The sequence below is a fragment of the Podarcis muralis genome, chromosome 4 (genome assembly GCF_964188315.1).
Source record: "Podarcis muralis chromosome 4, rPodMur119.hap1.1, whole genome shotgun sequence".
NCBI classification, from domain to species: Eukaryota; Metazoa; Chordata; class Lepidosauria; order Squamata; family Lacertidae; genus Podarcis; species Podarcis muralis.
This window is the reverse complement of record NC_135658.1, coordinates 68,466,672-68,492,768: the sequence shown is the minus strand read 5'-3', so window position 1 is coordinate 68,492,768 and position 26,097 is coordinate 68,466,672. Positions and strand designations below refer to the sequence as shown.

Sequence of the window (26,097 nt, the reverse complement as noted above, 5' to 3'; positions counted from 1 at the left end):
CAACAGATCTGCAACTATAATTTGAAACTTGTGGAGAATGTACCGTGGTACCTTGGTTCTCAAACGCCATGGTACTCAAACAACTTGGAACCCAAACACTGCAAACCTGGAAGTAAGTGTTCCGATTTGCGAACTTTTTTCGAAAACTGAACATGCTCCATTTTGAGTGTTACACTTCCGTTTTGAGTGTTACGCTGAGGTCTGTCTGTTTTTGCTATTTATTTTGCATTTTTGTGGCTCTTTTTTCTTTTGTTTCTGTGACTGTGTAGAACCCAGTTCAGCTACTGATTGATTGTGTGACTGCAATATATTATTTATTGCTTTCATTTTATGGATCAATGGTCTTGTTATATAGTAAAATTCATGTTAAATTGCTGTTTTAGGGGTTGTTTTTAAAAGTCTGGAATGGATTGATCCATTTTGCATTACTTTCTATGGGAAAGCGCGCCTTGGTTTTGGAACGCTTTGGTTTTGGAAAGGACTTCCGGAATGGATTAAGTTTGAGAACCAAGGTAGCACTGTAATCCATTATGTATTGAAATGTCCCCTTTATGAGGGTCCAAAGGAAATAAGATTTTTCAAGTTTAACAAGAAGTTCTGATCAAGTAATTATCTACTTTTTGTCAGGAGTTATTTATCTGTTTGTGACATATAAAACATCACTGTTCCCTTTAGCTGCAAAGAAACTTTAAATGGAAAAAAGTTGTGTTGGGTTTTTTTTATTGTATTGGGTAAAAGGTTTTAGTATAACTATACTGTCTTTTAACTGTTATCTTATTATTTATCTTTATTTCATTGTTTGTATATCTGAAGTTTTATTTTAAAAGTCGTCAAGGCCAATGGCTAGTACAATAAATACAAGATGGTCTGTCGCCTACCTTTCATTGCCAGGTTGAATCATACTTACCATGTTTTTCTAAATGCTGGCAGCAGCTGTCCACAACTCGAGGAACCTGCCTGTAAATAGGATTAAGGCTTAGTTTCTTGTCCCTGGACTTTTCTTTTTTGCTCTGGGCTTCAGCAGGCAATGACAGCTGTAGGGCTTCTAGCAGTCGAGATTGACTGTCATCAAGATCCGTAATGGAGTCCACAGACATTGCACCCTGCAACATACACAAAGACATACAATCAACATGGGTGTTGGTGGGAGAGAATTCCATTTGTAGTCTTCCTTCACAGCAGACATAGCCATGAATAAAAATAGCTCCAAAAACACATGGGACAGATTCTTACATAAACAGAAAACAGGAAAGTCAATTCTGAATCAAGATGGTGTTCTGAAACGTGACTTTGTTACAACTTTACCCTATTCTTGGCACGATGGGTCGAAGCTACACTGATTTGGATGCCTCTGAAGATATCATCACCCAACTCAACACAAGGATTCCTGAGGGGGGAGGCAGTGATCTTCATTTGCGTTTGGACACCAGGGACCATTCTGAGTTAAGATGGTGGACTGAAATGTGACTTTGGTGTGACTGCACCTGATTTTTGGTGTGATGGGTCCAACCTGCGCCAGTGTGGATGCCTCTAAAGACATAACTGCCCAGTTTGATGTAACTTTGCCCAAATTTGTCCTGGGCCCAAACCATTCTGTTTGGATCTTCTCACCCAGTTTGGTAGGGCAGCTCACAACTGCGCCCATTTGGATGCCTCTTGAGATATTGTAACCCAACTTGTCATGAAGGTTCCTGAAGTGGAGGTGGTGGTCTTCGTCTATGTTTGGACATTGGGTACCATTTTTAATCAAGATGGCAGACTGAAATATGACTTTTGTTTGACTTTGCCCAGTTTGGTGTGATGATTACAAACAAGGTTTTCTGAGGTGGAGGAAGTTGTTTTGATGATGTTAGAATACCATTGGATGCAATGAGCCATGCATTCTGCTGTATGTGGGTGCACAGTCCCAAAATTCACAAATTACACTATCCATTTAAAAATCACATTTTAAGGGGGGGGGGGGGAGTTGTTATTCCAAATTCCAGGCAGTGCCCAGCATTCCCTGCTAGCACCTTACAGAACAGAAGACTATACTTCTACTATAATAAAACACAATAGCCATTTTGAGAAGGGAAAATTGCTTTATTCCTTGGACAGGCCAACAGAGGCATCTGCTATTCATGGGCACAACCAGTCCATAGAAAAAGTGTACATAATGGAAGATACTGCCTTTCAGGACAAAGCATAAATCATTAAACCATTTAAAGGCAAAACTACAAAGCACAACATACAAACATTTCATTCCATACCAGCAATAAAATAACAGTTAAAATTACATCTGATGAGGGTAAACAACATCAGCATTGCATTACCACCACAATTAATCAAGCGGGTCTTTAAGACTCATTTGAAAACAATAAAAAAGAACTAAATATACCTCCACTGGGAGGAAGATTCACAATGAATGATGGGGCCACCACTAAAAAAAAAGAAGACTATTTTTTGTGTTCACAAAGGTGAAAGACCTTACGAGAGGGTCCATGATCAAGGACTCTGCCACCAGATCTAAGGGCTGGGCATAGGCGTTCAAAAGTTTAGTCTCTAGCTAATTAGGACTTTAAATTGGGCCTGGAAATGTTTTAGCAGCCACTGGAGCTGGTACAGAATCAGTGTAATATGCTCCAACTTTGTGAATATTATTTTCTGGATGATGTCCTGGTAGAAAATACAGGGAGGAAAGAATTATAAACATCGGCTTTTCATTTTGAAAGGAAGAAAGCCCACCAAAAATACCACTAATGGGCAGCACAAACTGCCTATCCTGTATCTGTCCAGGAAGGAAAAACCTTTCTCTAAATTATCTTGTGTAAAGCATATGGATGTGTGACTGACTCCCGACTGACACTGGAGAATATACACTGGCATAAAATAAAAATCTCCAATCGTAAGATTCTATATCTGTAATGTCACAAGTGTTATGTAAAGGAAGCCATAGTCAAACAATATGCATAAATAAAATGTGTGGCTTCAAGCTAGTTTAGATAACTTGAAATCTTGCCATTCCTTCGTGACTTTTTTGGTTAGTCCTAATAAGAGGTTGCATGACTGCGGGTTTTAGAAGTTTTACTCCAGTTATTTTTATGAACCTCAATAGGGGTTTTTTTAACCTATCAAGGGAAAAACAATTTAACTTATTCCGATGCTATTTTTTAAAATGTTAGAATAGAACCAGGAGTCTAATTACACAAGTTTTTTTTTTTATTATATTTTGAGGATGAAATGAGTAACTGGATGAACAATAGTCTCATAAGCACGTAACCCATCTACAATAAACAGCTTCTTCTTTTTTAAAGTGACTGAGTGCTTTAATAATTTGAGAAAGACCAACCAGAATCTGACTGGGGAAAAGGAAAGTTTCCAAAGAATCCTTGTGTCCCCTGAGGTGTTGGCAAGAGACTTGTGTCCATTTCATTCTCTCCCACGAACAGCTGGGAATGAGAGATGACCATTAAAATTGCAACTACTATCGACTGAATCAGGGCTGACTTTAATTTAACTATGGAAGACCAGCTCTGAGATTTTAACTTCTGTAAGAAAGGCAGTGCCTGGGAAAGTCCCATAAAAGCCTGCAGCTCATGCAAATCCACTGATAGAAAACTTACTCTCCTCCTTGCTCGTGGAGCTGGTTCTGGCGTGTTAGGAGAAGTAGATTCGTTTGGTGTTTCCGAGGTGGAGCTAAGAGATGAGTTACTGCTTGAGAGTTCTTTGTTCTGTCTTTTACTCCCAAATGGTAAAAGGGAAGGTACAAATTCTGAAACATCCCTCTGTTCTTCCCTCTGAGTATCTTGTTTCAATTTGTAGGCCCGATCATTAGCGATCACTTGTGACAAAGGCATTCCAAAAGCCTGGGGTACGAATTCTGGAAAACAAAAATGACAAATTACTTTTTAGATTTCAAGTGCTGAGGCAAACAAACTCAAGAGGGTCCTTTTTACATTTTATAATGTCACTGAACACATTAAAATGAATTCCACGAATCCCAGGCAACAGATATTATTGTACGAAGCGGAGAGTTATAATTTTAAATCTGCTCAGTGAGTCTCCACAAAGTCTCAGAAGCAGTTGTATGGGGACGTGTCAGAATAGGTGGAGAATGGTGGGTGGGAGAGAGGTAGAAAGAGAGATTAGGAGGGGGATAGGGAGCTTGAAGACTCAAGTATTAAGAAGGGTTTCCCTCTAATGACCTCAAAGCCCATGTGATTTGTTGAAGGATGGCTTCTAAAGAGTAGGTGATTTATTTTAAGCTTCAGGTGTTATGTGTGCAAAAAAATGGCAGCTATGCAAACTTGAACCCAATTATTTCCCCTCATCGTCTACCAAATATCAACAGTTGTTGTTTTCCCCCCAACATACACACAGACACGTGTTCTGCTCAATTCAATTTGTGTATGTATAGTTTTACATCGTGATTTAGATTTCTTTTGACTACTGTGAAAGTACTAAGCATAATAGGAAGTTATATAAAATTGTAAAAGCAGCAAAATACGGAACAAACAATGCTTGAAAAACATTTCTGAAAAAGAAAGAACATGCCATTTTACATTCGCCAGGAGAATTCCCTCTTTTGGATAGGCAATTGCATACAAACGTCATTACTGAAATTGTTTGAACAATTCAAACATAAACAGAAAGTAACACTTTATATTATCATAGAATGAGTAGAAAGTAAACATGGAAAAAGAATATATCTATTTTTCTGGCTATAATAAATGAAAAAAATCAAATATTTATTCACAGCAGTGCATCTTTTCCTGGAAGTATTGAGGAACGGAACAAGACAAGGATCAGCACTCCACAAGGTACAGCAAAACAGCAGTTCCTATGATACACAGAACCTACATAGCCAAATTGGGAAGTTCTCAGTTCCTGAAATGATGATCAAGGGAGATATCCACATTGTCCTTCCAAAGAAAAAGCCTAATTATAATGCAACAAAAACCCTCTGCCTCAAATTAACTTTAAAGCATTCAAATGCTCCAATACTACACATACACTATTTTATTATCTTCTCTTGATAAGAGTTCAAGGATAATATTTTACTGTATCATATTTCAGAGAGTGTGGTGGTGCTTAGAGCCATCTCAAGGATAAAATGTTTTAGGAACAAAGGAACTGGGACTAATCTGCCAACTGATTGGAAATCTTGAGAACCATTTATTCAAATAACAATGACATTGTTTCTTCCTTAGTCTGCAAACACTGAATCTTCTACTTGGCTACAAAGGTGAAAAGATTAAAATATGTGTGTGTGTGTGTGTGTGTGTGTGTGTGTGTGTAAGAGAGAGAGAGAGAGAGAGAGAGAGAGAGAGAGATGTAGTGAAGGAGAGGTGAGGAAGACCTAATAATAAGCTGTAAAGCTTCAGTTGCAGTAGCTAGCTGGTTTTAAACTTCAATTTTTACTTTTTTCCTTACAACTTTTGCAATGTTGTTTGTCCTCTTGAACTGAGCCATGCAAAACAATCAATGAAAAAGACTATTCAGATTTTAGAACTATTCCTCCTTTTAATTAAACAGCAGGCACTGATGTCAAAAATATCAAAACAAGGTTGGCGTTAACGCCTTGCAGCAGCCCTTTCCTTATTTTGTTTGAAATGACCTTTAAAGATGACAGCATTTATTTAGCCACTGAAGCTATTTCACCGACAAAAGGAAGGAAAGACTCTGCTTGGCTTTTAAAGGAATGGAAGCACCCTTGGTTTCTGTTCAGTCTTGAAGTATTAGAGAGCACTAACAATATATCAAATAGCAGGAAAATGTACTGCCAAGGGATGGAGTGATGTAAATAGCTGTGAGAAGAGGGATGGTCACATCACAAAGGCACTGAAGGCTTCTTTTTCAAACTGCAATAAATTTGTTTTGCTCTATATATTTCCTAATAAGAATATACATGGGGACAAGAGACGGCTTTTTATTAGAATAGCCATGCCCCCACCCAAAACCTCAAAAGTCTTCAATTTTAAGCTTTCATGTCTTGCTCAAAGTGGTTCAGAAGGAAAAAGCAGGCACATCCACACAATTGCTTGTTCAGTTGTGGGGCATTATTACAGAAGGCTATCATACCCATTCTGCAAAGATACAGTATAAGACAGAGTTGTGTGGTTGGGACAGAAGGGAGTTTGTTTTGCATCCATTAAAGCTAAATCTATCTTACATACAACAACCTTTCCTGCAGTAGTAGTCACTGTAAACAACTGAGCCAACTTAAAAGAAGACATGACTTAAAATCATATAACTACGGATGCTCACTTCAATTTCTAATTTGTTTCTTATTTGTTCACATGGTCCAAGAGTGTGTCAAAGTAGCAGAAGTCAAAAACTCCTAGGAAAACGAGAAGCTCTTGATTCCTGAGGAATCAAGCGATTATGTAAGCCAGGAATGGATAACCTGTGCTCTCCCACCAGATGTTGTTAGATCCCAAGTTCCATCATCCTTGACCAATCATCATGCTTGCTGGGAATGATGGGAGCTGGAGTCCAGCAAGAGCTGGAGGACCACAGGAGCTGATGTCAACAGAAGGAAGGTGATTATTTCTAGTCTGCAAAGTCTCACGTTCCCAACAGAAGCACAGTGTGACTTGTGTATAGCCCACAAAGACCAGCACAGTAGGCGTGTGATCAAATACTTTGGGATTCCTAGACCTCTCTGTCAGTATAACAACCAACAATACAGTGGTACCTCAGGTTAAGTACTTAATTCGTTCCGGAGGTCTGTTCGTAACCTGAAACTGTTCTTAACCTGAAGCGCCACTTTAGCTAATGGGGCCTCCTGCTGCCGCTGCACCGCCGTAACACGATTTCTGTTCTCATCCTGAAGCAAAGTTCTTAACCTGAGGTAATATTTCTGGGTTAGCGGAGTCTGTAACCTGAAGTGTCTGTAACCCGAGGTACCACTGTACCTCTGAATTACCCCAACACTAGTTGTGTAAAGAAGCCCTTGCTTAACGTTTATGAGCTTCTCCGCATAAAATCATGTCAAAGTAGGGTTATGAAACATAGGTAAAGGTAAAGGGTCTAGTCGTGGCTGACTCTGGGGTTGCGGCGCTCATCTTGCTTTATTGGCCGAGGGAGCCGGCGTACAGCTTCCGGGTCATGTGGCCAGCATGACTAAGCTGCTTCTGGCGAACCAGAGCAGCACACAGAAACGCCGTTTACCTTCCTGCCGGAGCGGTATCTATTTATCTACTTGTACTGGCATGCTTTTGAACTGCTAGGTTGGCAGGAGCAGGGACCGAGCAACGGGAGCTCACCCCGACGCAGGGATTCGAACCGCCGACCTTCTGACCGGCAAATCCTAGGCTCTGTGGTTTAACCCCAACACTAGTTGTGTAGAGAAGCCCTTGCTTAACGAAAGACAACCGTTTATGAGCTTCCCCGCATAAAATCATGTGAAAGTAGGGTTATGAAACATAATCTAAATCTAAAACCGACATCCTCCCTGATGTCAGTAAGTGCCTCCTCACTAGTCCCCAAGAACTAAACCAGAGGCTTAGCATAAAAAAGTGAGACAGCTGTGAAGCAGCGCTTGCAGGCAGGCGGAATTAGGAGAAAGCCACGATGAATGAGAACACTCAAGACACATCTGTGCTAGGACGCCTACACGTGCTGTGCCGTACTGAGCCGAATGTTTGTTTTGGATGTGTTGCCTGGCAATGGAAGGCATTCATTTTATAAAATAAACTTCTGAAAGGCTTGTTAAAAAACACAATTGTGCGAGCACAGAAGAGAACATTTTTTCAGCTCGCTGTCAAGCATAAAGGGGAAGGGTGGGGGGTCGGGGGTTGGCTACGAAGGCTGCTTAGGACGGCGTGGGTTGACCATGAATCAAGTCACTGCACTGTACTCACATCCTCACAGAGAGGAACAATACTGAGTGGTTCATTGTGCTGCACAAAGGAACACCCCACAAAGAAAAATGAAGGCATAATCTGCTTGGAAGGCAAACCATTTTTCAAGTGCTTTTTTTCATGTTTCACGTACATACTAGCAGTTCCACTGAAAGAATGCTCACTCCCAGTAACCAGCTTGGGACAGCTTACCAAAGCAAAATACCGTGGTCTGAAAAATGTTAAGGCCAGCAGAGAACCTTAAAGTTACCAAGGGACCAATCTCAGGGAGCGTGAAGTCCAGATATGCACTCAATTTCAAGGTGACTTTCAATATGACACGGACTGCTGGCGTATGTTGACAGGACTGGAAAGAGGGACATTCCAGGATGATTTATGCTCAGAAATGAAAAGAAGATTCTGTACCAACCAAGAAGGAAGACTAAATTAACGGACTGTGCTGAAATGGCACAGCTTTATAAAAGACTGGGGAGAATGTGTGGATTATTTGAAATGTCATAGTACACATATAAGATCACCAGCAGGACTAACTTAAACCAAACAGTTAATGATAAAAGATCACTAGGGATAAATTATTAATTGCAGTAATGAAGGAGATGCAGTGATACAAATTTAAAAAATTATAAGAAATGGCAAAAGGAGTGGAGGAAAGTCAAAAAATACATATTTGTTGGGAAATACAGGATTGTTTTTATGTCAAAATATCTCTGGGGGAAAAAATTATTTTTTTAAAAAAGGAGAGAGGGACATATACAGTCACCTCAATGGTACCTGATTCTGTCTGACTGCATTAACTAGTTACTGCTTTAAGCTACCTTGCTATCTGTTTTGGTGTTTTTAGTTGACGTTCTAATTTTGTCTTAGTCATTTTATTGCTGCGTCATTCATTGTGTTGTTATTTTTAATTGTTAACTGTCTTGGGAGCCATCTGGAAAGCCAGACAAAAAGATACAAATATAAACAATGAATAAAATAATCTGTGGCAGCCACAAAAATAACCTCGATGGTACAAAGCCTCATCAAGTGAATCCACCACACCAGGAAGCTGCTTATTAATATACCCTGCGCATGCATGTGGGCGAGAGCAGTCTTTGGGTGTCATCAAGAGCCTGGTTAGTTCCACCTGCCTTATCCCACTCCTCCGTTCCAGGAGAAGTTGTAGCTGGAAGAAACTGCAGAGGGACATGTGCACGCAAGCGCACACACACACACACACACACGAATGTCCCTGGTTGGGAGGCAGGGCATAGTGTGCAAGGCTGACACAGGTGGGTTAGGAAAGTCAACCAGGGTGTGAAGTGGGCTACCAAACCAGTTTGTTGCATTTTGGAAAACTCTCATCACTGAGCTAATTGTTTATGGTGCCTTTAATATCAATGCAGAGGTTTTGATTTGCTTCGTTTTTTGAGACCTCCCCCGGCTCTGCATTACTAAGGACTTATTGCAACACTGATGTGTTTTGAAATGTACTGCTGAAGTGAGTACTGAAATGCTTTTTTTTTTTTTTTTTTGCTTTAATATATTGCTGCTGCTGTTTGCTTTGTATATTGCGATCTGCCCTTGAACACAGATTTCCTTTGTGGAAAGATAATACACAAATAAATACTTCATCCCAGTGAATTTATCTTCCTAAAAGCACGCTAACACTTTTAAATTGTGAGCCACACAAACTTGCACGAGGGATGAGGATCGTATAGCTCGCCTGATTCCTGTTTAAGGCAATTTAGGAAATCAGAGTAAAGACTGTATTATAATATTAGTACAGTGGTACCTTGGGTTACATACGCTTCAGGTTACAGACTCCGCTAACCCTGAAGTAGTACCTTGGGTTAAGAACTTTGCTTCAGGATGAGAACAGAAATTGTGCTCCGGCGGCGCGGTGGCAGCAGGAGGCCCCATTAGCTAAAGTGGTGCTTCAGGTTAAGAACAGTTTCAGGTTAAGTACGGACCTCTGGAACGAATTAAGTACTTAACCCGAAGTACCACTGTAATACTTTTAAGAATGCATATCATATAGGGAAGCAGTCACACTAAGCAAGTTTATCCCTACCAAACCCAGTTTTAGCTAAGTAAGAACAGTGTGCTGCCCAAGACCACAAGTTTTCAAATATTTATCCCGAGTGATACAATTAATAACAGTTTAGGTTGTTTTTGACACCCTCTCCCCTAAACAATGGAGAAGTATTACACTTGGGCCAGATTTAGAAGGCTGTCCAGGGGGCACTTCTCACAGGCTGTCTACTCAAGTTGTCTGAGTGATTCTGATCAGATCCATGCATGCAAATATATCTATCACCTTACACAGCAGAGATAAATCAAGACAAATATTTGTATCAAAGACATAAAACGGGGGGAAATGTAAGTAAAAATGGGGAATTCAAACACAGAACAAATGGAAGCAGGTGCTGAAGATTCACCTCACCTAGGAACACCATTTGATCCATGGCCAGACCTGAAGAAATATATTTTTTCAACTTAAAAAAATAATAATATTGCCCTCAACTCACTTTAAAAATGCAGCTGTACCGAGAGTCTCATGGCTAACCAATGCAAAGTTAATTAAGTTAGATTCATACTGGAACCAGCAGAACTGCAGCAGCCCATTAATAACTCGTTTCATTGTTAGGCTGTGAAATCTTCTCCTTAGCTATAATGAAAGTACAACGTAAGATTCGTCACTCTCAAAATACAATGCCAACTGGCTTTAAGCATAGAGGATGAATGCTCGGATGAAGATAAAATGGAAATTGGATTTTTATTATTTTTCTCCAAGTGCTGGAAATGGCTTGTCCGGCTTTCAGAAAACAGGATTTAGCAGCAGGGGGTGCAGAAATGTTACTTCACCTTACTTCTTTTGTCTGTGAGATTTCCAAATGGAACATTGCTGTTTTGATACAATCTTATGGCTTAAATGCCTTTAAGTATTTCTGTAGTCGCTTGCTTGCTTGCTTGCTTGCTTTAAGGGGGCAATCCTAACCCCGGTCTCTACTGAGAGGGGAGCAGGAAGGCTAGCACAGGCCAAAGACCAGAATGGGATCCACTGGAACCCAAGTCATCTCAGCCCCTCCTGACCCTCAGTATGCTTTGTTTTGGTGCTTTCTGCTGGCAGGGATCCTGCCACCAACACTTCCAACCACCTATTTGGCTGGGAGAAGGTAAAAGTTTATGCCGAAGTGATAATGGTATCACTCCACAGGTGGCACCTAGTCAGAGGCAGGGCAGAACAATATTTCTGCTCATTCTAGCCTCTGCCAATAATAATAATACAGTGGTGCCTCGCAAGACAAAAAGAATCCATTCCGCGATTCTTTTCTTCTAGTGGTTTTTTCGTCTTGCGAAGCAACCCCATTGCCGGCTAAGCGGATTAGCGCTATTAGCGATTTAGCGCTATTAGCGGCTTAGCGGGCTTAGCGGCTAAGCTGTTAAAAGGCTATTAACAGCTTAGCCGCTTTGAAAAAGGGGGGGGAGCAGGGGGGAAATGGCGAGACTCGCAAGACGTTTTCGTCTTGCGAAGCAAGCCCATAGGGAACTTCGTCTTGCAAAGCGCCTCCGCGACGGAAAACCCTTTCGTCTAGCGGATTTTCCGTCTTGCAAGGCATTCGTCTTGCGGGGCACCACTGTAATAATAATAATAATAATAATAATAATAATAATAATAATAATAAATTTATTTTTACCACATCCATCTGACTGGGTTTTCCCAGCCACTCTGGGCAGCCTCCAACATATATAAAAACATAATAAAACATTAAACCTTCAAAACATTCAACTGACACACAAGGGGGTTTGGACTGCTCTGCCCATGAATCACATCAAAAGCACAGGAGCAACAGCCATGTTAATGAAGTTCAAGTTTCTCTGTAAATAGAATATTTATGTCATAGTTTTTAATATATATATATTTAATGCATCTCCTTAAAGTGAGGGTTTCTTTAAAGAAAAACTGTCCACCCGAAAACAAGTAAATAAATACATTTTACAAAAAAATTATTTTAACCGTGACTGCATTTTTGTAATGCACCAAGTATTCAATACATACGTTTTACTGTACCTTTATCTTTGTTTTTTTCCTTTCCAAGGGAATCCAGTTTCTTTCGTAATGATTTCTTCCTCTTTTGTCCATCTACAAATAAAAACATTTGTTATATTTTAAGGAGAGGAAAAAGTTGTAAGATAAAAGAACGCAGCAGAACTGATATTGAACAATAACTAGTCCCCCATGACAAGAGCATATAGATTTTCTTTTATTAAAAAAACCCACACCATCCAAATGAGGTCTTGCCTACAAACCCTTCACCTGATTATAATACCAAAGGACATGGATACTTACTTCTAGAAGAGTTAATATAATATTACAGTTCTTAAAGAAGAATGAATCTTTGCCTAGGAAAATACATGTGTGGAGTGCTATTTTGCTACAACTTTTGAGAAACTGATTTTGTGTGTGTTTGTGTGTGTGTGTGTGTGTGTGTATACACACCCATGTACCTGAAGATTGGGTCAATCAGGTGAATGTCTTTTTTATTTCAAATATTTATATGCCACTAAATACTCAGAATTTCTAAGTGCTGTACATAAAATGCTTTTTTAAAAATAAGAAAAATTGAAATTAATCCTAAAAATAGAAAACTATGTTAACATGCCTGCTGAAATATATCTAGCCCAGATCTTTAATCCATCTAAAGGTTATACTTATTATATGCTCACAGCAATGAAATCTTTACAAGGTGTTTCAAAGGGCAAACACAGGAAAGCAATTTATCAGGGACCAAAGATTTAAAGCACTCGTTGGTAAAGTTCATGGTAAGAATGGTATCTTTCACCAAAATACTTTCTTATCTTTTGCACAGCTGAATTTTCATTGACTTTGGGGGGTGGACTCCGCTAACCCAGAAGTAGTACCTTGGGTTAAGAACTTTGCTTCAGGGTTTCGCCAACCACCCTCTAGGATTTTGATGAAACTTGGTGTACACCCTTCCCTTATGGTTGAAAGAAACCCCCTTAATTTTTTCCCCTCTATCTCAAACGGTTTTAATTTTATAGCACTTCAAAGTTTCGTGAAATCTGTGTTTCTGTCCCTCTTGAGATCCTTGGCCTTGTATGCATTGAACTGATGTAGAATGACCCTTGGGAGAGCTTTGCAACCCTCAAGAGCATGGCCTTCCTTTTCATACTCAGATCAAAGCAGCATCACGTGTTGCCATACAGCATGATGCTGTGTGGCAGTGCACTGCACTGCAAATCTCCTTCCTACCTGCACGTAGCTCAACTGGCCAAACCAAACATGATTACACGGTTGGGGAGGGCCATGCCCAATCATGCCCCTGAAAGATACTCCAAGAGAATCCTGCTCTCATTGTTGTAGCCTTTCAAGCCTTGAGGACTGGATGTTGGCAGATCATTAACAAAACATATATGCATATTCCAAACCCTGACTGGTAAAACATCATGGTTTAATTGCTACTCACACCAGAAGGTAGGTAGCGGCCGCAGTCAAATCACCGACCCAGCCTGGAGTGCAAATTGGCCTGTGATGACAGTAGGTTTGGCTCAGCCGTGCTTCCTGACCCTGCTGGTTTTTGCCCTGGCTGGCATGAGCAACAGGATTGCAGATGCAGTGGTGGTACTGCGGCTTTGCTAAGCCCTCCCTGATGCTCCCAAATCAGGGATTTGATTGCAGCGTCAAGAAATAACAACAGGTCCTATGCAAAATCTCTGATGTTATGTCAGAGAATGTGAATTCATCTTCCGGTCATTATGAGAAGACCATCAAACAAGCTTCCATTTCAAAGCAGGAAACTAAAAATGGGCAGAACTTTACAACTCTATTTAATTATGAAAAGCTGTAACCGAAACAGTAATATAGTCTTTTTACCCAAATATTAGCGTATCTGGGATCCTTTCATGCCTGCCAAGGTGAAAAGAAGGGGCAGGTTAACTTGATAGCAGTGGACTGGGCCAACAAGGGCAGTGGGTAGGATCCAAGGTACTTCACACACTTTCTCTCCCACCAGCCCTCTTTCCCCTGCTGGGAAACCACAGAAACAGAGAATTGTAGAGTTGGAAGGTACCCCAAGGGCCATCTACTGGTAAGTCCACCCCCCCCCCCCCCTGCAATGCAGGAATACAGTTAAACCTTTCCTCAGCTGGTTAAATCTTGCCTCTCCTGTGATTCCCATGAGGACTGGCCCCATGATGCTATTATGCTTTTTCCTAAACTTAACAGCAACATGGGAGAGTAGGGGAATTTCCATCAGAATTGTGGGAAGCAGTGTGAAAGATTAAAACTTTCCTCTCCCTGTAGTGCGCCTTGTGCTGCTCAGCTGACTGGGGAACAACAGAGAGTAGTGAAAAAGGAACTGGGCTGCAGAAAAACGTTGATCTTTCTCCGGAGCCCCCTTTCTTCGTGCTGCTTGGCTGATCAGTGGGAGGGAAGTTGTGGGTCACCTAAGATTAGGCAATGGGCCAGGAACAGCCCAGGGAGTACAAAATACAACTTCTGAACAAGAAATAGAATATACTGACTGGAAAATATGTGTACTGTCCAGAGAATGTACAAAATGTGGTCAAGACACGCATTCCTCAAGGCCTCTTGGAGATTATACATAATGGCTGGAGAACATACAACATTGGGTTGAAAAATGCATATTTCCCAAGGCCTGTTGAATATTATGTCTATTAACTAGGAAATGTGCATAATTACTTCTTCATGGAAGGTGAATATGCATAATGACTAATCGCTATGCACATTAACTGCTCAGTTTACATTCTTCTTAACATGTGTGTGTGTGTGTGTGTGTGTGTGTGTGTGTGTGCGTGCATGTTAATATGAACATACTATTCCAGTCCTACAAGTGAAATGGACTGGGTGGGGGGAGACATAGAGACAGAGGAAGAGTGAATACATATTCAAATGTGTAAAGTATCTGTTCACAAAATTAATAAATAATACATTAGAAGTAACAAGCACATACAACTTTAAGCAGCAAACCTAATCCCCGTGGAATAAGTCACCATTAGCTCTCAAGTAAACATGTTTATTATAGCATCTATTGTCACCTAATAATAAGTTTCCACAGTTCTTTAAGATATTGTAAAGGAAGACTTGTGCAGCTCAGTTGACAAGTTTCTTCTTGCATCAGTGCAAGTCAATGGTCGGCTATCACTTCCTGAAGCATTTTTGTAAATTTTCTGCCATAAAACGGCATTTTACTTTCAACACATGTATTAGCACAATTCAGTCACTGAAACTAGGTGCCTGTTTTAACATGTCAGCTAACTTTCTAAAGTGTAGTAGACCTACAGCTTTTTTGTATAGTATACTGGATTAAATAATCCAGTAAATCTTATTGTTCCAATTTTATACTATTGTATAAGACAGTAACAAAGCTACACTAACTTAGATCAAGAGAATATTTAACTGTTTCAGTTTTTAGGTCTGGGCTGTACAACTTAAGACTGCAAGTGGAAGCTAGATGATCAAATGATATCCATAGGAAACAAACAAACAAACAAACAAACTGAACTTCAAGTACCAAATATATCCAATGTTTTATTAACGACACACCTCAGATGGTGAAGAATACAAGAGCTGCCATGCGATGTCAGGCAGATGTTCATCAAACCTTAAATTATGAGCCCAACCCATTGTGAACCCGGAAAGTTCAAATGCAGGGCATGGTAGGAAGAATCGTGCCTTTGGGTTGCCCTCAGCATTTGATAAATGAAAGTGCATTTCCTGAGCACAGAGAGATTTCAAGTCTATGGACACAACTGGGATTGAAGCTCATGTTTTCCTCCAAAACCAGTAAGGTAGAAAAGGGTTGTGCCAAACTCTTTCTCCTCTCACATGCTCACTTTCCACTGCAAACTTCCTCCCTTCCAGTTTAATTTTCCCCATATGAACAAGAAATCTAGTCTCTAAGGTAAGCTAAGGGAAAGGTACTGCCTAGAAAAATAGAAGTCGGTAGTGTAGTAGTTAAGGATGTCCAAGGATGTCTACCACTACTCCGAACAGAGGGACAAACAGGGGGTTGAGAATCCCAAGTTCTGTAGTTCTGTCCCCAATGACATGGACAAATAGCCATTGGTGAACTTTTCCTTCTCTGATTAGACAAGGAGAGGGCTTAATGCACCAAAACATACCATGGAATATGATCAAGAATGTGCATGCTTTTAACTGATCAAATATTAACTAGGTACAAGCTACTGAAGTTCAGTATTGAAAAACTACGGTACCATAACGTTCCTGTTGCTTGGCAGCCGGGGCTGGCTGCCCACAAGTTTGCTTTTAAAATTCCATCTACTTTCTGCCACTCAATGTTTCAATTCTATATTTTTAAATGCAGAAAAGAGCTTTTCTTCTGGTTGCTTCAATTTAAGAGTTTCTGCTAGCTCCAACAGAATCAACGTTATGTTTGTTGAAAGCAAATGTTATCATTTAATTGAAACGTAATTCCTCCTCTTTGATCCATTTGCACTGACTGGGTTTTATCTGATTGAAAATTTGTACAAATATTCTACACGGCTTCATGTTCTGATAGCAATACAACACAGAAAAATGAATGCTTCTATTGTTCACTGAAATGGTTACTCTTCAAACATAGTTCCCCTGTATCTCCTGTTGTTTGCCAATTTGAAATACAGATAAAAGTTATCTAGAACACGGAATGGCCCAACACACTTTTAGACCAGGCATATAACACAAAAAGGACAGGCTTATTGGGTTTGAAACTGATGCTTCACTCAGTATTGCTGTTACCCCTTCATCATAAATTCATATATAGGCATTTAAATATACACAGTTAACATGAAATCCACAAAACCTTCTTTAATACAGCTGCTTTCCAAAATCACTATGCAATTCCATTCCTAATAAAGATTATTATCCTTATGGAGAACCAGTAGAGAGATACTTAATCTCTGAACTAAAACTCAAAACATCATTATACTAGAAAAAAATATGCAAGGAAACTGGAACACAGAAAACTCTGAGTCTATTAAATAAATTACAAGTTTCTTTTTCTCGGTTTAACAACCAGTGACCTCCTGAAATTGCTATTTCAAATCAATTAAAAGGATTTCTGTTGAATATTAAAATATAATCAAAACTTTGGATGCTGGCTGAAGAGTTACAGGGTTCAGCAGAAGCCTTGCTAAGTGCACAGAACATCATATACACTGTCGATATGACAGACAGGCAACTGAATGCACCAGCTGAAGTCCCTGGCAGCTGAACTATTCTGTTGGCAAATATAATCCAGCAGAACAGAGCTGAAACAGAGGAGGGTGCTATACTCCAGCCTTCTCGATATGGTGCCCCCCATATATTTTGGACTACAACTCCTATCAGCCCATGTTGGTTGGAGCTGATGGGAGATGTGGCCCGAGGCATAAGGATGGCACCATGTCAGGGAAGACTGCTATAAACCTACAGTCTATGCATCCCCATTGATGGTGCAACTTTTACACCAGTCCCGGACTTGGTGGAGGGAATTTTACCGAAACCACCACCCAACCTGAGCACAGGTATAACTCAGCACATCACACATGAACATAAACCCAACACAAGGAGATCATAACTCATATGATAGGGCGTGTAGCACTGGGCTCTTTCTCTCTGGCTCTTGTATTGTAAATACTTAAAAGAGTTGCCAAGGGGAAACTTTGGTGATGGCAAAGGAACCACATTGCACAAAACAGTATGATGTTATAATGCACATGGGAACTACAGCACAGTGTTAAAGCCTCTCCGCCTAGAATAAAATTTTCTGTATTGGGGAAATATTAAAGGTAAATAAAAAGAAGAGAAGCACACTTCGTATTTATTTCAGATTTTATAAATGAAAATGAAGGGAAATCTAATTCTGAATGGATTTTCTCTTCCTTTTCCAATTTTTCTTTCCGTTCTTTTAATTTCTCAACCAAGGACCTTGGAGGATTTATAGAATGACAGAATGGTAATTCACACGCACCTCTCAACAAGCTTAAACACAAGGTAAGCATAGCTAAACCTTGCACACATCCTGTGAGAATTTCCTCTCCCTTTTGATGATGAGAAAAGAAACTGCATTTAACAATTAACTGATGCAAAATGGGTGAAAAAAATATGGAAGAAATCTTCAACACAGTGCTATCAAGCAAGTATGTGGGAAGAATGGGTGTACACAACCTAGGCTGACAAGTCCTAAATGTAAAAAGTGGCTACGTCAAGAAAAAGACCTGCTATTCTATGCCAATTTAACTCTTTTTCTATGCCATAAAAGTATCAAAACGAGCAAACTATTGACAGGACATAACCATCTATGTTTTCCCCAACTCCAGGCTCTGGGATTGAATCACAGATCCTTGGCACAAAGCCATGCTGCTAGAGCCATACAGCTTTGCTGCAGAACACTGGCCCATTTTAGGGTGCCTTTCTCTGCCTTCCAACCCCTAATCCCCATCCCATCATTTTATAATGAGAGGAAGCAATTAATGAGAAATATAGCTTAAATTCAATCAGAGGTAAAGTCTCGAAAATGCTTCACAGGGACCAAATCTTTTTTTGCAATTTTCTTAACAATCTTTTTTCGTACTTAGATATGGTGAAATGAAGGGATGCGGGTGGTGCTGTGGGTTAAACCACAGAGCCTAGGACTTGCCAATCAGAAGGTATGCGGTTCGAATCCCCGTGACGGGGTGAGCTCTGGTTGCTCAGTCCCAGCTCCTGCCAACCTAGCAGTTTGAAAGCACGTCAAAGTGCAAGTAGATAAATAGGTACTGCTCCGGCGGGAAGGTAAACGGCGTTTCCGTGCGCTGCTCTGGTTCGCCAGAAGTGGCCTAGTCATGCTGGCCACATGACCCGGAAGCTGTATGCCGGCTCCCTCGGCCAGTAAAGCGAGATGAGCACCACAACCCCAGAGTCGGCCACGACTGGACCTAATGGTCAAGGGTCCCTTTACCTTTACTATGGTGAAATGAAGGTGCCTGACAACAAATGATTTATTGCTGTTGCTCTCCAAAACTAAAATAATATCTAAGCATTGGAATCAAGTGGATGGAAATGGGAGTGGAGGGCTGCGGGATCCATTCCACAGCCAAGTGGTATGTTTGGCACCAGGAGCTATTTGGCGAACCTATTATGGACAGGGTTATAGGATTAATCATTAATTTGTGTTCACATATAATCACCATCTGAAACAAATCTTAAAAGATAGTGGTTGAAGGTGTGGTGCATTTCAAAAATGTAGGCACTCTTGTGTGCTTTAGGATGCAAGGTCACTGCATATGATTTCATAGCGTGTCATATCCTGCATACTGGACTGAAGCCAAATTTTCAAAATAATTAGATGTGCAAATAATTATGAGATTTTAAAAGTGGATAAATGTGTAATTACTTACAGTTTTGTTCTAGTTTGAGACATTAGGAAATAATGACTAAAGTATTCTTTACCAACCTCAAAAACCAGAATTATTCTCTTAAAAATAAAATTAAACAATAGGATTATGAACTGCTTAATATAAGCCTGAAGAGCTGCAGCGGCCATTGCACGGTACACTGACAGAATATTTCTTGTAACATCGTCAGAATCAGTCCCAATTGCAATGTATAAACAGACAAAAGACAACAGGAAATTCCAAGAGCTTCAGCCAATAAATTCCATTGAGTTTTCCCAGTTAAAGAGTGTTTTTTTTCAAGTGAACTAACACGAACCTTGGTTGCGCAAGGAATTCATAAATTCCCCACTCCTCAGTCAAAAGGTAAGTTACTCTTCTGCTCCTAACTTTCTTTAGGTAATTATATACCAAGAAATACAACAACTGCAGTATTAAAGCAAGACATTTTTTTCCTAATCTTTCTACCTACTTATTAGTGTAAGTGCAGAAACTCTGGAAAAAAATAAAATAAAACTGCCAATATCATAATGCCAGCCTAGGGTGCAACGGCCTTTGGAATACTGTCTACAGTTCTGGTATTCTCACCTCAAAAACAATATTGTAGAACTGAAACAGGTTCAAGAAAAGGGCCACCAAAATGATCAAAGGGATGGAGCGATTCCCCTATGAAGAACGGTTGCAGCGTTTGGGACATTTTAGTTTAGAGAAAAGGCAAGTAAGAAGTTTATAAATTAAGCACTGCGTGGAGAAAGTAAATAAAGAAAGTTTTTCTCTCTCTCATAACACTGGAATTTGTGGATGTCGTTTGTAGATTCATGTCAGATCAAAGAGAGTACAGTGGTACCTCGGGTTACATGCGTTTCAGGTTGCATACGCTTCAGGTTACAAACTCCGCTAACCCAGAAATAGTGCTTCAGGTTAAGAACTTTGCTTCAGGATGAGAACAGAAATCGTGCTCTGGCGGTGCGGCAGCAGCAGGAGGCCCCAATAGCTAAAGTGGTGCTTCAGGTTAAGAACAGTTTCAGGTTAAGAACAGACCTCCGGAACGAATTAAGTACTTAACCAGAGGTACCACTGTCCTTCTTCACATGGTCCTTAGTCAAACTATGGAACTCCTCCCCCAGGAGGCAATGAAAGCCACCAACTTGTATGGCTTTAAAAGAAGATCAGATAAATTCATGGAGGAGCGAGTGATCAATGGCTACTAGCCATGATAGCTGTGCTCTTTATCCACAGCTGAAGGCAGCAATGTTTCAGAATACCAGCTGCTGGAAACCACGGAAGGTAAGAGTGCTCTTGTGCTCATGTTCTCCTCCCTGGTTTCCCACAGGCATCTGGTTGGCCACTGTGAGAACAGGATGCTGGACAAGATGGGCCATTGGCCTGATTTAGCAGGATCATCCTATGTTCATTCAGATTAGTTAGACCATACTTTTAGGCCTATCTTGAGTTCCAGATTCAACATTTAGATAAAAACCTTCCCATAATGACTACACATTTCAAAACGTGATGTTACTTTTATATCATACATTACTTATTTAGGGCATAATATTTTGAGCATATTATATTCTGCAGAGCTACAGAGTTTTAGAGTTCTGCTCTAAATATTTCCCGGTATCTAAAAGAGATGGATGACTGAGTTTAAAAAGCCCCCACGGAAATAAACCATGTTGGGTATTTTCCAGTGACTCTCCAATACTCTATTCTTGGACAGGGTTTTTTTAGTGCATGGTAGCCATCTTAACGCCGGGTCTATCTGGGGTGAGTGGAATATCAAGATCAAAGGGGTATCAATATCCAGTATCAACAATGGGCCAGATAAGAGTGAACAAATTGAAACTTAAAGTCGAAACAAGATAGGTGGTCAGAAGATAGTGAGTTTTCCTTCATATATATCCTGCTGCAAATTCATTATTTGCTGCTGCTTTTGTTTTCCTTAAAGTAAAGTTCTCAAGGTCGAAGTTCTCTCTGGTTTGCATATTTCTTAATCTTTCCAAACAAAACTATTCTATAGGAAGGTTACAAAGGTTTATGGATTCCATTCTACAAAATGTGAAGGATGTTTTGCTTACAAATAAATCATAACCAGATGAAAGTATTTAACATCAAATAAGGAAGATATACTTTGGGGTGGGAGTAAAAATAAGGAAGCAGCAAAAACAAATCCCTCCTAAATCTCCTACATCCAATACTCTTATTAACATTTATAATGCTTATAAGCCTCAGAAGAGTTTCATTTGAATAGTCTCATATTTGAATTTATAGATGGAATCTGGGGGTTGTTTACGATTTATTACATCAGTCCCACACTGAAGCACATACTAACACTTACGTATGGTTTAAACAGATTTTATATACTGTATGTAAATAGTTCTATCAATGTTCAATTGTATTTTAATGATTTTTCTTTGTTTTTAGCGGTTCTTGTTTTTATCTGTAATGACTGTGTATTTGCAGGGATACAACCAGATTAAATAAATTTTAGTCAACTCATTGACTAAATCATATGATTATATCCACCAATTACATTTGCATACGTTTCAAATGGGTATGAAGCTGTAAGTATATTCTCCTAATTTTCAGATGATGCACGTATGTGCAATAGCATAGCAAGTACCATCATAAAAGAGACATCTCCCATTTTATCTCACTTATGAGGCAATGACTCATGTTTGCATTGTTGTGGGCTGTCAATTAGTTCCAAACAGCAAAGGAGCCCTTTAGATAGCCATTTATTTAGCTTCTTTGATGCATGGTCACTTTTGCAAACCAAGAGAGAACTTTAGAGGATTAAGGTCTGGGAAGTGAAACTGCTTTGTTTCTCATTCTAATTCACTCCAAGATACCAGATAGGCAGTGTTCATTACTATGGAAGAAAAACAAATATAAGCTTTCTGCATTTGACTGTGGGAAGAAGATTCAAATGACAAGGAACCACATGTGGCGGATTTAAGAGACTGCAGAGATCGCTCTTATGGGAACAATCATGTACAACTACCAATGTCACTGCAAAACACATACATGTACACATAGGAACAGGAGGGAGCCACAGCAACAAATAAAAGACTCAAAAGGGGAAAACGAACTTGAAAAAAGGGCCAGCTGTTATTATTTATTTTAGCTCACTGCATATTTTAGAACTTAAGTTCTACCTTTAGAAGCAATCTTGGACCTTCTCACACAAAAGCTGCTGCCTATTGTACCACCATTCCTTGCAATCTCAGTGTCAACCATTGCCATCTGCAGGGCTGCAGCAGCAAAGTGTGAATTGAAGAAGTTGCGTAAAAAGCTCTCTGTGAGAGTTATATTTAAAGTAGCCACCACACTGATTGTTTGAATACATTCTTCCACAAGAAATCAAGTTGTTGCAGAACCCTTTGTTTATCTAATAATGTTTGAGGGCCGATTCAGATATCCTATCTACTCCCTATCTTGGTTTACATCTGTGTAGAAAAAATGTGTACTCCTGCCATATAGTGTACATGTCTATTATGCCTTGTATATTTGGGAACTGAGGCACCATATGCTAATTGGTGCTAAAATTTGGAAACATAATCCACGGACATTTACTCTGAACCTTTCCACTTTTGTACAAAAACGCAGATACATTAACACCATCGAGAATGGCTAAATACAAGGGACCAATGGCAAGTAACGACAAAAAAAAAAAAGTAAAAACCGTAGTCACACTGAATGAAGATGACAAATAGGTAATTAAACACAACAAAGAGCAATATAAACAGAGGTCCAAAATCCCAACCCCACCCCCTGCCAAAATAAACACAAGGCAGAAAGCACATTGCCATTTTTTTCATAGCTGAGCAGTAACATACTGGGCACAAAACCAAACACAGAAGAATAAAGGTTCTGAATGTTAAATTGTTTCTTGCTCCGTTTGGACACAATTTACTCCAAGACTATGCTTTTTTTCTATGAAAAGTTCAGCACAGACCAGTCAATCAAAATTAGTCAACTAGCTAGTCAAGTACAGTAAAAGAAAAGAAAGAAAAGAAAAAGTATTGATAAGTTCAATATTTTATAACAAGGCCCAGAAGCCAGAATGAAAAGGAAGGATTAAACTAAGTGCCCCTTGTTATTGTGAGGATCTTTACATATTTCCAGTTTGCTTGCAGGTTATGGCAAGCAGTAAAATGATCCATCCAAATCTCCAAAGTGGCAGTTTCTTAAATTAGTTTACTTTGGGCATGGCAACTTTAAAGTAGAAGACGACCATAGAAACTATTGAAATCCATAATGAGGCATATAAATGTTTCTGACTCATAACACAGCTATTCTCTGACCTTTAGAAGATCCTTAAAGCAACATTAGTAGATGCTATGTTTTCCCAAATAAAACTTAATTGCATTATGTTCTCTTGCATCTGAATTGTTCTAGCTTTTCCCAGTTAAAAAGCCTAATGCTTGAATAATGCTGCAGTCTGTAGTATAGATGAGAGATAAGCAGTCCACTCAATTTTTTCCCTCCCAAGTTCAGTCTGAACAATATGCATAGATAGGCATCTAAACATAAGCAGAGCCCTGTTGGATCAGACAGATATTCTAGTAGCACCAGCATCCTATTTATAGTGGTTAGCCAGTTGCTTTCAATGGGTCCACGGGCAAATAATGTAAATAACAGCTACCCCATTATTTTCACTAGTAAAATCCTGTTTGTGGGTTCCCAGGCTCTTCAGCTGCCTTGGTTATTAAAAAAAAAAAGATTAAAAGGATAAAAAAGATCACTGCTAAGTACCAGCATTGACCCAGGCACAGCCTAAAGAAAGCAACATTTTGTAATTTTTCTTCTTCATAAATATTTTGCATATAAGAAGCCCTTGAAAATGAGATTGTTTTTATTATCCTCCTTAGTAAGTCAGACCTAAATATCTAAAAACAACAAATATTTTTAATTCACCAGTTCATATAGCAATTTTAAAGGCTGCTCAGGAGTAGCACAGAGCCTTTAGGTAATTCTAAAATCAGGGCCATCAGTGAGTAACTAGTTTCCCTCATGGGGGCAGTGGCAAAATATGTGATTGTGTTATCTACAATATTGGTATTTTAACTGTTTGGGGAATACAATCCCTGAAGAGAACATTTATGTAATATATATTGAGACCGCATTCAACCACTTAAAAACAACAGCCAAAAACTAATTTCATAGAAAGAAATATTTTCCCCCCCTTAATATATACTTCAAATGGAAATAACAGTTTGCAATGTACCAGACAGGGCCGACCATTTCAGCACTGTCCTCAGGAGACTTCAGGATCACATCTCACCTTTGGGAATCGTTATCTGACATCCTAGGTCACAGTCCTGCTGCAACTGATAAAAGGCCACTTCCTGTAACCGGGCACGCTCCAATTCAGAAAGACTTTGAACAGGAACAGACTTCAGCCGAACACTGCGCCCTGACATGCTGTTCCAAGTGAAGTCACCCTGCAGGAAATCAAGTGGAAAAGTATGAAGGGTCATATGGATAATCAACAGTTCACTGAGAATGCCACTCAGCCCTTTATCCCATAACTAAACATTTAACTTACGCTTTATTAAACACCCACAGTCACCATGGCACATTCCATAATTTTTGCAGAAGGGAGTTCTAAACTTGTTTTAACATTATTGGTTGGAAAAGGACAGCTATCTGGCTTAACCAGTGACACATACAAAGCCTGTGGAGGGCTCTTTATTGAACCTCTACCACTGCAATTCCCACCAAGGATTGTGTGCATGGCAGGAGCATGTCTTCATTTATTCAAGTTGAAGAACATGTACCGTATTGACCTGAATATAAGTCGCACCTTTAAAATTGGAGGGGGGGAATAGGTAAAGGACCCCTGACCATTAGGTCCAGTCGTGGCCGACTCTGGGGATGCAGCGCTCATCTCGCTTTACTGGCCGAGGGAGCCGGCATACAGCTTCCAGGTCATGTGGCCAGCATGACTAAGCCGCTTCTGGCGAACCAGCGCTGCGCACGGAAACGCTGTTTACCTTCCCGCCAGAGCGGTACCTATTTATCTACTTGCACTTTGAGGTGCTTTCGAACTGCTAGGTTGGCAGGAGCTGGGACCGAGCAACGGGAGCTCACTCTGTTGCGGGGATTCGAACTGCCGACCTTCTGATCGGCAAGTCCTAAGCTCTGTGGTTTAACCCACAGCACCAGAAATACCTGAATATAACCTGCTCCAATCCTTGCTGCTCCTGGCTGCAAACTGGGTGCGGGGAGAGTCGCGCTGCGTTGCCGGTAGCCTTTCCCCTTCCCCACTCTCTCTCTTCCCAGCCTTGGGGGAGAGGACGGAGGACTACGCGCGGGGTGGGCGCCGCTTTGCGGCGCTCCTGGCTGCATACCTTAAGGTCGGGAATCTAAGCCACACTTTTAACTTTTCACTGTCGGAATTTGGGGGGAAAGTGAGGCTTATATTCAGGCCAATACGGTAACTAAATGATGCCTTTTCATTTCTAATTTATTATACATGTAAATGAGTATTCTGAAATGTGAGGCATGTTACTTATTAACAGAGCCAAGGATATCAGAACAAGCAATAATAATTTACAATTTAGGGAATGGCGCTAGCTTAATGATATAGTATCCACTTTGCATGCAAAAGTTCCCAATTTCAGTCCCCAGTAAGCAAACAGACTCCTGTCTGGAACCTTGAAGAGCTAGACCAGTGATGAAATAAATTTCAAAAGGACTTCATGGATTTCCACGTCACCATATACCAGAATATTTGCAGTGTAGAATATTCAGAAAGCAAAGCAAGGCTGAAATATGTCATGAACTTCCAACCATAAAGAGCTTTCCAATGAAAGCAAAAAGCATCCTATGTTTATACTGTTCAATGCAACACATATGTGTAAATCCATAAACA

General features: G+C 40.0%; 1 protein-coding gene across 4 annotated transcripts in view; it reads right to left on the bottom strand.

The window, feature by feature from the left end:
- Positions 1-26,097, bottom strand: part of ARHGAP6 (Rho GTPase activating protein 6) — a 188,227-nt gene that overhangs the window by 19,684 nt on the left and 142,446 nt on the right. For 3 of the 4 annotated variants that reach the window (XM_077927510.1, XM_077927512.1, XM_077927513.1), the window contains exons 2-5: positions 24,505-24,664; positions 11,884-11,967; positions 3,603-3,859; positions 908-1,103 (exon numbers count right to left, since the gene is read on the bottom strand). In XM_077927510.1, the coding sequence (XP_077783636.1) occupies positions 908-1,103; positions 3,603-3,859; positions 11,884-11,967; positions 24,505-24,664 (697 nt within the window). The remainder of the gene's footprint in view (positions 1-907; positions 1,104-3,602; positions 3,860-11,883; positions 11,968-24,504; positions 24,665-26,097) is intronic. The other variant, XM_077927511.1, reaches the window with a different exon arrangement.